This window comes from Aythya marila (assembly GCF_965140915.1).
Source record: "Aythya marila genome assembly, chromosome: 3".
Taxonomy (NCBI): domain Eukaryota; kingdom Metazoa; phylum Chordata; class Aves; order Anseriformes; family Anatidae; genus Aythya; species Aythya marila.
In genome coordinates this window covers 81,165,217-81,179,486 of record NC_139044.1, presented here as the reverse complement: position 1 = coordinate 81,179,486, position 14,270 = coordinate 81,165,217, and the positions used below count along the sequence as shown (strand labels likewise).

Sequence of the window (14,270 nt, the reverse complement as noted above, 5' to 3'; positions counted from 1 at the left end):
ACTTCTGTTACTTATATCAATAACATACTATATCAATTTTTTGGTTAAGCAGTAAGTTAAGGTACTGCCTAAATTGTATGGTACTGCAGTGAAAATATGGAGGATTCTAAATTGGACATATGCTTCAATACTCCAATCTGTTTTACTAGATAGGTGTGCATTATATGCTGTTGATTAGAATTGTATGGTCAGTGGCATTTTTGGGACCCTGGATTGGCCTGGGTGTGTCTCTCTGTGCCAAAGTAGAAAAGGCAGAGCAAGTACTTCCTTTTGGTTTTGTATAATTTTATTTAGTGTATTGCCATTCTGGTGTGCTTCTTAGTTACTTCTGTGTTCAGCCCACAAGCTTTCTGTTCAGCTTGTACGAATATCTAAAATGTGTGGCTATTGATATTTGGTCTCTGACTAAACAAAAATACCTTCTGATTTTCTTTAATGGAAACAGACAAAACAGACATACTTTGCAAAGGCAAATATATTATTAGTAGGACGTGCAAGAGACATAGAAGCACATGCTTTACTCTAAATTACTTCTGAAAGATACAACATTTAAAAAATCTTTATAAAAATGAGTTTGACTTAAATTCAGGCATACACAACTTTACTAGGATAGAAGTGAACTGTAACAATGATGTGAGTTTAGCTACAATTAAGCTGTTAACTTTGCCTATTTTCTCCAGAAATGTATTACACAGAATATTTTTACTTTTCCAAATCTTCGTACTCCTGTACTGGGGCAAATGAGTAAAGGACTCTTATTTGGGAAACCTACAGTTTGTTACCATCTGGAGGCCTAAGCAAAAATAAGAGGGAAAAGTGTGTGCTCTATTAGCTTGCGATGAGTAGCTAGCTTCTGATGAGTCCTTGTAGAAACCAAAAGACACTACATCAGTACAAACTGTCTGATTCAGTTTGTTTAATTTGCCTAGAAACAATTGCCCAACTTTAGGGATTGCTTCAGCAAGTCTTTCAGGGGATTTTTTGTGCTGTAATTTTTTTTAAACTATCATGCAAAACCAAGTCCTGCTCTTCCTTCAAGCAGTAGTCCAGATATAGGTCATTCCTCGAGTGTATATTTGTAACTGGAGAAATCCTGGAAAGTATACACTGAATCCCTGCCTCTTCTTTCTGGACACCAGCATGTCCAGTACCACTGTTCCTCCCAAGTATCTGCAATTGAGTACTTCATCTCTCTGAGTTAGTCTTAATACCCTCACTGCACCTCTGCTTGAGGGACCTCAGCATGCTGGAGAAATGGGCTGAAAGAAACTATAATGAAATTCAGTAAATATAAATGCAGAGTCCTGCATCTGAGGTAGAATTATACCATAAACCACTACATGCTGCAGGAGCGACTGCTTTGAAAGCAGCTTTGCAGAAAAAGATCTGGGGGCTCCCAGTGGACAAGCTGAATGTGAGAAAGCAGTGTGTGCTTATAGCAAAGAAGGCCAGCTGTCTATTGAACTGTATTAGCAAGAGCATGGCCTGCCCATTAAAAGTAACAATTACTTGCCTCTATTCAGCACATTGTGAGACCAAATGTGTAGTTCTGTGTCCACCATTGGGCTCTCCAGTACAGGATGGGTATTGATGTACTGCAGTGAGCGCAGTGAAGGGCTACCAAGCTGATCAGAGAGCTGGGGGCACGTGGTATATGTGGAGAGGCTGAGAGACATATAGTCCTTCAGCTTTAGGAAAAGGGTGTGGGGAAATATCCCTGTTGACATACAGGGAAGGTACAGAAAAGATGAAACCAGACTCTTCTCAGAGGTGCCCAGCAATAATACAATGGGGAGTGGATGCAAGTTTGAGACACAAGAAATTTCAGTTAGAAATATTTATTTGTTGAAATATTTATTTTCAAATACTTTGGAAATGCTCACAAGTCCCTGAGCAACCTGGTCTAATTAGACCTGCTTTGAACAGGGGGGAGGTCAGACTAGTTGAACTCCAGGTGTTTTTTCCAACCTAAATTATTTTGTGATTTGTTAAGTTACTCTTGCCCTTGTGGAACTTGAGAGACATATGCCCAGGAAGTGCTCTATTTGCCATCCAAGAAGGGATCAGAAGCTTAAGTTGCAGGCTTGCTAAGTAGAGAGTCCCTGAAAGCATAACGTTCAAAATTGAACATTTGCCATTAGAAGGCCTTGGCTTCTCAGCAGTTTAACTGAGAGCCTCTGATGTGGATCTGGCTGAGACTGTTATCAAAAACCATATTCCTCAAAGATTCTCAAAGAGAAGCCTTTTTGAACTTTCTGCGCTTTGGCTTTGTAAAGTTAAGACTTCAGGGGCATATGAACGTTCTACGGAAGATTGCTAAACAAATGAAGTTTATATCAAAGTTATACTTAGTAAGGCTGCTTAACTTAATGAACTCTCCTGTACTCCATTCCTACTATTTCGACCAAGCCAGCCATCCTTATTTGGAAAAGAAAAAAAAAGCCATCCTGCTCTGAGCTGAATCAGATAAGAGGGGATATCCTGGTTTTGGGCAGGATAGAATTAATTTTCTTCCTAGTAGCTGGTATGGTGCTGTTTTGGACTTACAAACAGAATAATGTTGACAACACACCAATGTTTTAATTGTTGCAGAGTAGTGCTTCCACTAAACTAAGGACTTGTCAGCTTCTCACACTGTCCTGTCAGTGGGTCACCAGGGGGTGCAGCAGGAGCTGGGAGGGGACAGACCCAGGACAGCTGGCCCAAAGTGGTCAAAGGGATTTTCTGTACCATATGGCATCATGCTCAGAAAATGTACGGTGTGGCTGGCTGGGATGGGAGGTACTGGCTGCCCAGGGACAGGCTGGGTATTGCAGGCAGGGATAGCGGGTGGTGTCCATCACTTGCTTTTTACATATTATTTATTTTTCTGTCATATTATGTCATATGTCTTTATCTCAATCCACAAGTTGTTTTTTTTCCTCCTGATTCCCTTCCCCATCCCAGAGAGGGATGGGGTAGGGTGAGCGAATAGCTGTGTGGTGATTTGCTGCCTGCTGGGTTAAACCACAACAGGGGAAAAAACAAACACCATTCACTCTCTTGTTTGATTACATTGCATGAATATATTGAATATATATACATGAATTTTCCCCTTCTGTTTTTTGCAGGCATGTAGGGAGGAAAGGTCTTACTTTCATTAAGCTGTTGTTCCTGCAGTACTAAAAAACGTGAAAAATGCTAAGATTCCACAACAAAAATACTGTGACAGCAATATGCATAGATATTTCTATGTTGTATTAACACGGTCCTTTCAGTATGGTGAATCTCCACAGACACTTATTTCTATGTTTTGTTATAGTGATTAACACAGTCCCAAGAACAGTATCTTTAAATTGCTATCTATGAGTAATCAGGAACTTGATAATTAAATACCTACTTGATTTTGATTTATTTTTTTTTCCCCCTTGCATAGTAAGCACACATTATGCGACAAGGGGACATTGCTGTTCACATCAGTGCTGTAAGAACCATAGACTTTGTGTAAAGCCAAGAAGCTGAAAACTATTGTGTCACCAGTAACTAGCCTGTATTCCTCATTGCTGACATCACCATAAAATCATTTTGTTAAGTCTTGAAAACAAAACGTTCTAACTTATTTCCAATTAACCCAAATCATTTGATTCCCTACTAGCTCCTATGGGTATCTCAGACCAAAGCCTGCTAAGAGACTTCCCTACTACAGGAAGGCCGTCTGCAGGAGATAAAATCATTGACCTTGAAGCTGCTGGGCAGGGCAAGTTGAAAGAAGGTGGGAGAGAAGATGATGTAAGCCCGCTCAAAACTCCACAATTAGAGTTGACTCAGGATGGAAAGGTATGGCTTTCTTTCACACCAAGATTATTTGTTCATGTGGCGTGTGTGCATGTGTGGTTATGTAGTGCCTATCACTTCTAAGCATCTCACAAAACTCCATATTAAATATTTGAACAAAACTGTCAAGTATTTTGTGTAGGTTTAACATGAGTGTATATAAGGAAAAGTGAAGGCAACCTGAGTTTCTGGGCTTCTTTTAGTGCTATAAATATAACTTGAAATTTCAGGAAGCTTGACTGAGTTCTGGAAAAATGTTTCTAAGGGCAAATGGTACTTTATTCAATTCCTTGGTTTGTTTAGACCTAAAAATTGTTAGCGTATCCACAGTTGTATATGTTATATGAATCTGGGTGTAATGACTGCTTTTAAGTAATTATAAGTGACAATCTTCTTGTTTTAGTAGTAACTACAGAATTATTTCATCCTTTAAACACTCCAATGTTGATGTATAAATTTATATGGAAAGTTGAGTATTTTGGTCTGTTTCTTGCCAACAACCATTTACTTGTGTGTTGGAGTTACTGTGGAAGTAGATCAAAAATTTGAACATAGGTCATGTAGGATTTAATGTAAAAATTTCCTTCCAGAGCGTTGCCTAAAACCTCGGAGTTATGTGATACAATCTGCTGCTCCTCTTTCTGCGATATCACTTCTTTTTTTCTGGCAGTTCGTCAGAAATTTCTTCCATATTTAAAATAATTTTGTTTTCATGCATTTTTGGAAGTTAGCCATCCTTTTGATTCCTAGGGTGAAGTTTGGACTGCTGAGTTTAGCCATGCATCTTACATGTTCCCACTACATTCCCACTACATAGGAAGGGAACAAATATGGTGCCATTTTTGTTGTTGTTTGCTAGGTAGCTGAAATGATTTTGAATTAGTCAAGGAAAAGGCACACACAGATCTTTCTGATGGGAGAAAAATGATTAAATTACCATGTTTTGACTTTGGGCTTGGTAAAATGATGTTACTGCCACTTTGGAAACAAGGGAGAATCTTTTAATCAAGAAAAGGGAGGGAAAAAAAAAAAAAACGTAGTATTTTGGGAAGTTGTTCCATGAAGCTGATCAGTAAGGTTTTGTTACACATGCCAACTCTGAACAGCTTTCTTTTCCCCCTAAAGCTCTCTTTAAGTCTTAGAGGAAATGGTTACAAACCTGAGAATCAGTGCCAGCTTGTCTTTCATGTACTGCACTGTCCCCTGACCTTTCTGCCAAAGCTTTCAGTGTCTGTCTGCTTCCATCTGCTGTAAGTGACTATTACAGTTCCAAAGTGCACAGTTCTTTACAGCAGGAGAACAAAACATTCATAATGGGTTTGGTTTCATAATCCATAAAATAAACAAGTTGACTGTTTGTAAAACACAAAGGGATTTCTATTTTTATCTGGCATTTCTATTGCATTAGTAGAGCTATCCCAAAGTAAAAAAAAAAAAAAAATAAATAATAATAATAATAAAAAAAATAATAATCACTAACGAATATTTTTTTTCTTTCTCCTTCTTTTTGTGCCTACAAACTTGCATTTTGTTGTGCTTTCGTTTTCCACTGTGCACAGAATTTGTTTCTTTGGCTCACTCACATACACCCACCATCGCTACCCATCCATTCCGTGTCATCCCATCTCACAAACCTGTCACCTATCCCTGAGATGGACATGCTTTCAGATATTTCAGAGGAAGATCCCCTAGGGGAGCCCGTCCTTACCATTCCAGACATCTTGGAGTGTAATTCCATGAGAGAAACACCAGATCATAATAAAAATAGAATAGGCTCACCAAATAAAAACTTTGAATCTATGAGAGCTCCTGCTAGTCAAGTCCCCCCTGCTGTGGAGGGAAAAATCTTAAAAAGTGACTACAAAAACACTGAGTTGTGTGTCTCATTCAGCTTTATCAAATGCTTTTCTTTCAGTTTCCGCTCGCTGCTTGATGAGGATGGTTATATTAGTTTTCCTAGCCTTCCTGATGTTTGCATCTCTTTCCTCCCACCTGGCCTTCAGCACTATGTTCCTATAACCTCTCCTTCCTTCATCCCCTCTTTTCTCCTTATCTTTGTACTGCTTCTCTCTGCTTTCCATTCTATTCCTCTTTCACTCACATTTTCCCTTCCTCTCGCTCTGTCCCTCTGCTACCTGGAGCCTAAGCCGACTTCATTTAGTGCCTCTTATGACAATGACCTGAATGACAAAGCAGAGGAAGAGGAGGTGTGTAATTCTGTTGCTTAAATGTTGACACTGCATAGCTAGTATGCTAGCTCTCCAAGAGGCTTCCTCAGTTTTACGCGCTGACAGGGATATGTGTATGTACGTGCCTGTATAAACTAAGTAGGCACACACACAAACATGTATCTATCTTTCTGACTTCTCTTGTTTGTGAAAAACTGCCATTAGGGGATTTTTAGGCAATAGATAGCTGGGGTTTTCTTGTTCGTTTGTTTTCCTGAATTCATACAGCATGCATAATTTCATTATATTCTAATGATACTGAGCTACGTATAGCATAGCTTGTAGTTCAGTTCAAAATATTAAGGAGCACATAAAACTGAATACTGGAATTGCTATTATTAGGTAGTCATTATTAGGTAGTAACAGTAAAAATTTGTGCTATTTGCACTATCAGTTTGTGTGTTAAAATGCATGTCTCCTGAGTGCATTGATTTTGTAATGCGCATCTCAGAGGTTCTGTTAAGATATGGAAAGTGAAGTTCCTTAAAGCTGAATTTAAAAAAAAAAAAAAAAAGTCAATGCTTAAAAATCAGCTTCCTGTTGTTCTAGATTTTAGATGTTTCTGCCCTACAAAAGGGTTTGCTCAGTTGAGTCTAAAACATTAAGTGCTTTCAGTAATCTCTAGCAGTAGTTAAGGTGGAGACTGATTTGATTCATTAGCTGGGATTGTTGGTTTTGTCTGACTAATCACCAAAGTCTGAACTTTGTTTGAAATACGCTTTTAAAATTGCTGTACAGGAGCCTCTTTCACACTAATGCATTGCTCTGATCATCTGGAATAGTTTACACAATGCTTCCTTTCCCTATATTTGCTGTGCATGTTAGAGCAACAACATCATGCTAGAAAAAGGTGGCTTATTTTGATCTTCAAAGGAAAGATAAAAATATTATAGAACCAAAAAAGGGGAGGGCTTGTTCAATGTCACACTTAATAAAGTTGTTTAAACTGATTAAATCAATACAATGTATATATTAAAAACATGCTAAATATGACATCATTAAAAACACGAATCTAAGTTTTATAATGTAAAACAAGACTAAAGACTTTCTTTTGTGACATAAATCAATCCATTCATAAAATAAACTTGCAGAAAATAGAATCACGTGAAAGGGAGAAACGAATAAATATATGGTATATACGATGGTATTTACGCATTCACACAATAGAAAATGCAACCGTACATGCAGTACGTAAACCACTCTTCAGATGTATGGACTTGCACAGTGTTGACTTTTCCTAAGATGAGCAGTTGGTATTTGTACGTTTGGGAAGGCTAAGTGGTGCTTTGCTTTTTAAAGAATGCCTTTCCATAAGCTGTTCAGAATACTTGTAGGCAATGAAGGTCAGCTATCATTTCCAAGAGAGTTCATTCCAGTTTGAGGTAGAGTATATTAACCTATAAGAGGGGAGTGGAGGGGCTCAAATAATCAAAACATAACAATTACGACAGGTTGTAAATACATTTAGGTGTGTGAGTTGAATCCTAGACTGTTTAAGCAAAATAAATCATGTATTAAATTCCATTTTACCATCAACTTGTTGCAGGTGTTAAGACTTGTTACCATAGAAATTATACATCATCTTTTTCCATTACACATTCTTAAGTATCCATCTGAGATAACACTGAAAAGTACAGCAATGGAGGGACATAGTGTGAAACTTCCATTTTTCATGCCACATGCCAAATATTACTTCAGCCATTCTCCAACAACATAGGTGAAGGAAGACCCAAGTCGCTTAATAATTTCAACCTTTGGGGCCGAAACGGGAAAGGTCTGTAAATATAGCACGCTTTGCAGCATTTACAAAGAGATGAAGCCTCTTATTCTGTAATGTTATGTTTATTGATAATTTGTAATGTTCTTACATTGGAGGAACCTGAAGAGGTGAAAGCACAGCAGAAGGTGCATGGTGTTTTTTTTTTGTTTAGTTTGCAATCAAATCTGGCTGTAGCTGACTGCCTAGTTAGCACCCTAACTACATTTCATTTCTATGGGTTTTTCTCTAAATACTGCCTTTTCACTGTATTGTTTTATTTCCTGTATTTGTCTGATTTTTTTAATTTATTTTTCGTATTTTCTTACTGGTACATTTTATGTTCATTTTGATTTGAATTTATTTTTTTGTGTGACTTAATTTCGCAGAGCAATTCCTTGAGAGTAGACGGGGAAAATATTTATGTCAGACATAGCAATTTAATGTTGGAGGTTTGTATATAATATAAGAAACACTTTCCCTTTTCACGGGCTGCCAAGTTGCATGGGATGGGAGGTCACCTGCAGGCTGTGATGAACACAGTGCATGACATGCATGGGGAAAACCAGCTTGGAAATGTTGCATGTTCTGATTCTAGTTTGAGTTTTTAAAAGTTTTAGAAAACAAAACAAAACCCTCCGCTTGAATATTGAATGTGTATTTTTGCTAGATGCTTTAAACGTGGCAACTGGGAATAATAGCCCTATTTAGATATATCAAACACATTAGACCCATTCATCATCCTAAACAGGGTTTTTTTTATACATTGCTATTTCAAGGGTGTATCTTCTGTTGAGCAGGGTTTCTGGTTTTCACCAATTTAATTAATTTTTATTAGATGTGTTACCTGAATGAACATAAGGCACAAGCAGTGGTAGAAGTATGGAAAAACTAATTCTGGTGCTGACATGCAAGGATTTTTTAGGAGCTTTGAGAAACATATGTAAGGATCAGATCTTTAAAGTGAAAACTTAAAAATGTTTTTGTTTGCTTTTTTCCATTTTTTAAAAATGGAAGCATTTCTTGCTCCCTAAAAGTTTGTTCTTATTGACGATGAGCAAAAGCAAAGAGCTTTGAACAGTACTTTAATGTGTAGTGCTATTATTTGTCACTGAAGTAGAGATTTTTATTTTAAGAATTTCCATATAGTCTGTAAATCTGGAGTAATCTGTAGATATAATCGGTATCATAACTTATCATTAATAACACAAGCTAGTAACTGAAGAAAATACAGAGAATCCTACTGATGTCTTTAACGTAATTCATCCAAATGGGGCTATAAATAATTCCTTTTGTCACAAACTGTCTTTAAAAAAAAATCATTGTTTTTGTTTGGTAATAAGGTGGTGTATGGATCACAGTAATCAAAACTAATACTTTTTTTTTGGCTTTTCGCAGCTTTTGATAACTATTCAAACTTTGCTTGTGTATAACTTACTAAAGCATTGTAAGTGTACATTGCGTAACTTTGCTGTGATCAAGTCCAGGAAATGTGCCTTGTGTCAAGCCAAAGCAGTTTTTAAAATTGTGATATGAGAATCGTCACTAGCTTCAGTTGTATAATGGAATATCCTTTATATAATGCTTCAGTTTACTCTAAAAAACACATTTTAGGGGGACATATTTAGTATCCTTGCTTATTAATCCTAATTTAAAAGTGAAACATTGGTCCTGTAAAAATATTAACCTAGTGAATTGCCAGAAGGTGGTAAGGTTCTTAATGTGCAAACTACATATCTGAAGATTCACAGAATTAAGAAATATTTGCTGCACCAATAACAGCCAGTGTTGAATATACAAATTCAAAGACATCAGAAATTAAGTTTGTATTGGTTTGGGATTTTTTCTGACTTGACAAGGGTTTTTTTGATCCAAATTGCTCTCTCTTAGCCTCAGTAGGTCATAATAAAATAGAATTTGACATTGATGGTCTGGTGTCCCCTTTGGTGCTTGCCTAAAAAGGTAAAAAAGATAAAAAGAAAAGAAAACAACTCTTTGATAATTATATGCATGAAACCCACCCATACTTGACAGCTGCATCTGTGGTCAGATTGCCAAATGTGGAAAAGACTGATAACAGTCTTTGTCTTTAAATCTGATTTTTCCAATATGTCTAGGCCTATGTGATAGGCACAATGAGGCACTCTGAAGTGAACCAGGTGTTAGTTGCTCGCATACTTGGCCCTGTGGTATTGTCCTCACAGAAATAAGTATTTTTCATGGAGCTTGTAGCATTAACAGAGGTGCATTTTCATAATGCTCCTTATGTTATCTTTCTTACAGCTGCCTTCAGTAATGTAACTTTTGCAATATCAAAAATATCTGCTTAGAAATGAGATGAAAATTGCTTAGAGTTCAGCCCGAAAGCACACAATCATTGGAAATGACTAGTCTTTTGAATCAGCAATAGTTTTGTATTTTGGATGAAATTAGTTCTCTGTTAAATAACCATACACAGCATTATCTTTCCTTAGCATTAAAATCTGGTAGTAATAGTAGTGTATTAGGTAGTAATAGTAGTGTATTAGTGGCCACAAACAAAACCTTATGGCCTTAAACTTCTGGATTTTAAGGTGCTCCAAAGAAGGCTAGCTCTCTAAACACAAGGCACTTTCCTTGATTTGGTTCTTTTTTCTTTTAAACTGTTAAGTTTGCCTTTGTTGTCGTGTTTTGTCCTACTTTGTTTTACGTTGCGGGTTGCTAGGACCTGGATAAGACCCAGGATGACTTACTGAAACACCAGGCTAGCATTAGTGAGCTCAAGCGCAATTTCATGGAATCCACACCTGAACCACGCCCAAATGAGTGGGAAAAGCGGCGTATCACACCTCTGTCCCTACAGACACAAGGGGTATGTCACTGCAGACGCTTGTCCGCATGCATTTTCATACAACCCTGTAGACAGTAGAGTAAATGCATGTTATCCTTTACATCAAATCTTTGTTTGGCTAATGTAATATTTGTTTATACTAGGTATACATTAACTTTTTAACACTTCTATTGGACCTGGCTTTAAATAATGTGTGGGATTTTGTTTTCCTACAACAGTTGGACTAGAATCACTAGAAAAAGTTGGAAGCACTGGCAACATTTTGCTGTTTTAAGGACAGCTTAAATTTCACTGATTTACACAGATGTATGGAGTTAATTTTTCAGTGACAGTAAAACGTCTCACTCATTGTGTCTCCTTAACTCTTCTTAGCAGCCTCTACATAAACAGCTGTCTGACCTGTGTCATTTGTGAAGGACTTTACACAATCATTTAATTTACAGCGTTGACTTCCTCAGGACGTATTTAGTGTATTCATTAAAATGTACTCACATTAATCTATAAAAGTCTGTAAAAATGAATTTACCTGTTTTTTCTCTATACTTCCTTTGTGACTGAACCTTGAAGCAGTAGTTTGGAAAACAGTTTTCCAAAAATATCATCCTAAATATTTGTCGGGAAAAAAAAAACACACAAAATACCCAAATAAATTGCTCTGGCTGTTCTTAAACTTTTAATTTTGTTACTTCATATGTTTCTTTTGTAGAGTAGAACAGCAAATCAATCCTCAAAAGCAATTAGTTTATCTTCTATCATTATCCTCTTCTTTCACTGCTATACCTACCCCTCCCCACTGCAACAAAATTATTCCTCTTATCTTTCAGTATTACATTAATATCTCTGTAGTGATACATGCATAGGTACAAATTTTCAAATATCTGAGATGCATTGTCTTGCTCAATAGTTACAAATATCTTTTTGGTTAAAACAGGCATTTATATAAAAAAGTAACTTAATTTTTGTTTGTGTGCATTTTCTATATTGATTTTTTTTGTGTTGAAGTTGAGGCACTTTGAAATAGCATTCTTTTATCCTTGATTTTTTTCCCCTCACCTAGTATGTTGTGTTGTTTTCAAATGGTTTAGTTTTATGTTGATGTGTACTGTGTATCTGTCTCATTGCTTGTTGATCTACACTGGTTTTACAAAATGAAAACCAAATAGAAAAAAGGAGACCACATTTTCCAAGTGAAAACACTGCCTGGGAAGGAGAAGCAATGGACTGCAATGCCACGGATTGCTGGAACAAAACCAGAGGAAATTGATAAGGTGGCTGCCCTGAAATCTACTGCCTTCTTGCTGCATCTGCTGTGGGCTAGCTGGGGCACTTCTTTCTTTTTCTATTTTTTTCTTCCTGATGTCAGTACTGAAAGGAGAAGTTTGAGTTGTAAAGCAAGATTTATACATATGAATGCCAACAGCATTCTGCTTAAACGCTAAACTGGCCGTGAAGTTCTGAATGGCTCCTGTTTGAAAAAGAACACTTTTTTGGTGGAAAATTACTGCATTTTATGTGATTTGGATGACAGCAAAACATGTATTTCCATTTGAGATGGAATTGTTTGTGGTTATCTAACACTTCATACAAAAACTCTTGTTTCACATATTTACTATGTAATCAGTACTCAAATTAATTATGCTGTAAAATGCAACCAGGTTCCAAGTACCTCCATGCTTCTGTACCTCATCTTTTACCCTGGAAAAGGGGGGAGGTTTCCTCCCTCCTAAACTGCTTAACATCTATGCAGTGAAAAAGCACAATATAATTAGTGGGACTTAGCAGTAGGATAGTGATGTGCAGCAATTGTGATGTTGCTTTTTTACATTTCTTTTGGACTATTTTCTACCACCTAGGTAAACAGATTGTAAAGCTGTCAGTCCTATTTCAGTAACATCTATAAAAGCAGTTTGGTATACAGCATATTTTGATCCCAAATTATTCGTTGACAAGAAGTTTGGGGTTGAGTTCTTTGTTACCCCCAATTTTAAACTTCCTGGTATTGTTAGACATTTCTCAGCCCTATTCCTGGGAGGTATGTTTTCCTGCTTATCTTTAATGATAGCTGGACAGTAGATAAGAATAAAGCAAGGACACCACTGCTAATATTCTTTCTTTTTCTTCCTGCTTTTGCTCCAGTGCAAAATAATTGCAAATAAGTCATTTTCTGTGTATAAGAAATGCTACTTTGGATATAACTCATTTGTACCACTGTACTCCTGTATCACTGTACTCCCACAAATGCACAGCATCTGTGACTTAATTGCGATGCATTGATATATATGTCACAAAACATATGGGCTACCTTATGAAGTTATGGTTATCTAGAATCATCACTTTTTAATCCCCATGCCCAGCCTCCTCTGCTTACAAACAGTATTTCATGTCAGAGTATGTGCCCATGTGCTAGAAGACTGTTTGCCAGGAAGTTAAGCATCTTCAGAGGCTGATGCATTGTTGTAAATACAGTAGTTGATTCAAGAGTGCCAATTCTATCTATACATTTAGTAATTTGTACTAAATGTCTCACCAGGGAACAGGGGCTACATTATGAAGCAAATTGCAGTTGTTGTTTTCCTTTTAGAAGATTGGAAGACCTAAAAATGTGGTAAAACACAAGAAGATGAAGGCATGTGCCTGTCTTTAATTCTTATACATCTGTGGAGAGAGATTCATACAGTCTGACCACATACAATAATAAAAGATGTTTTTCTTTACTGTCTTGAGTGGTTAGAAAACACATGGTGCCAGAGTATTGTAGAAGGAGCATCATGATCATAGGTTTTTTGATGCAAGCTATTAATAGATTAACATTACTGGGTGCAGTGAACTAGGGAAATAAAGTGGGGATGAGGAGTAATACATTGCCCTGGTGGATATCAAATGTTGCATAAGGGAAGATTTAATCAACTTCATTCTCATAAAATTTTCTTAGCCACCTTTGGAATACACTTTAAATTTTTACTGTAGGTGAAAAAAAAAGTTGAAGCTATTTTTCTATTCCTTTTCTTCTGCGTGCCATATGTGTAGTACTGTATGCACAGTAGCATGGTGTAACTTATATAAGTGTTCTACATTGCTAGTGCACATTAAGTCCACCCTACAGCAGTTATCTGCATGGCATTTTGGCTTTTCTCTGACGTGCTTCTCTACCTTGATTGTCTGTGTTCCCATTTTCTAAGGTAGAAGTGTATGTTATTTAATGTGGGAAAAATGTATGTTGCGTCCATGTTAGGTATCTGTTGCATTATTGGCTTTGTATTTTAACTTTTTCTACATGCAAGAACTTGTGGAGGGAAAACTGAAATAAAGAAAAACTTTGCTTTTTCAAAGGCTTGTACCGATATGAATCTTAAAAGCTTGTTTTAATATATAGATCCATAGTACTATAGAAAATAGATCCAGCTATAAACCCAATTTATGCTTCAAAGCGATGTACCTTGTATGTATTTTTGAGTAAGTTTTCCCACTAGAATGGGAAAGGCTTTTGAAAGCATTGTTTAATCAATGCACATTTGCTCAGTTTGTTTCTTTTAAGCATTTGAAAGCAGCCTTTAAAAGGTCTAATGCAGAAATTCCTCTTAGCGTTGTGGGTGTGTTGTTCAAAGCCGATGTACCTGGGTACCTGAAGCTCCAGAAATGGGAA

The 14,270-nt window shown here is 36.8% G+C and overlaps 2 protein-coding genes across 8 annotated transcripts in view; both read left to right on the top strand.

Annotated features, from left to right (window-relative positions):
- Nucleotides 1-14,270, top strand: part of EPB41L2 (erythrocyte membrane protein band 4.1 like 2) — a 107,891-nt gene that overhangs the window by 79,708 nt on the left and 13,913 nt on the right. For 3 of the 7 annotated variants that reach the window (XM_082756122.1, XM_082756120.1, XM_082756121.1), the window contains 4 exons: nucleotides 3,635-3,816; nucleotides 8,187-8,249; nucleotides 10,502-10,648; nucleotides 11,791-11,895. In XM_082756122.1, coding sequence (XP_082612248.1) covers nucleotides 3,635-3,816; nucleotides 8,187-8,249; nucleotides 10,502-10,648; nucleotides 11,791-11,895 — 497 coding nt within the window. The remainder of the gene's footprint in view (nucleotides 1-3,634; nucleotides 3,817-8,186; nucleotides 8,250-10,501; nucleotides 10,649-11,790; nucleotides 11,896-14,270) is intronic. The other 4 variants (XM_082756124.1, XM_082756123.1, XM_082756126.1 and 1 more) reach the window with 2 other exon arrangements.
- Nucleotides 5,304-8,180, top strand: LOC309877068 (uncharacterized protein; the record flags this gene model as incomplete). The annotated part of the gene is made up of 1 exon (XM_082758147.1): nucleotides 5,304-8,180. A coding segment is annotated over one exon (738 nt), but the record flags the coding sequence as incomplete, so codon positions are not given.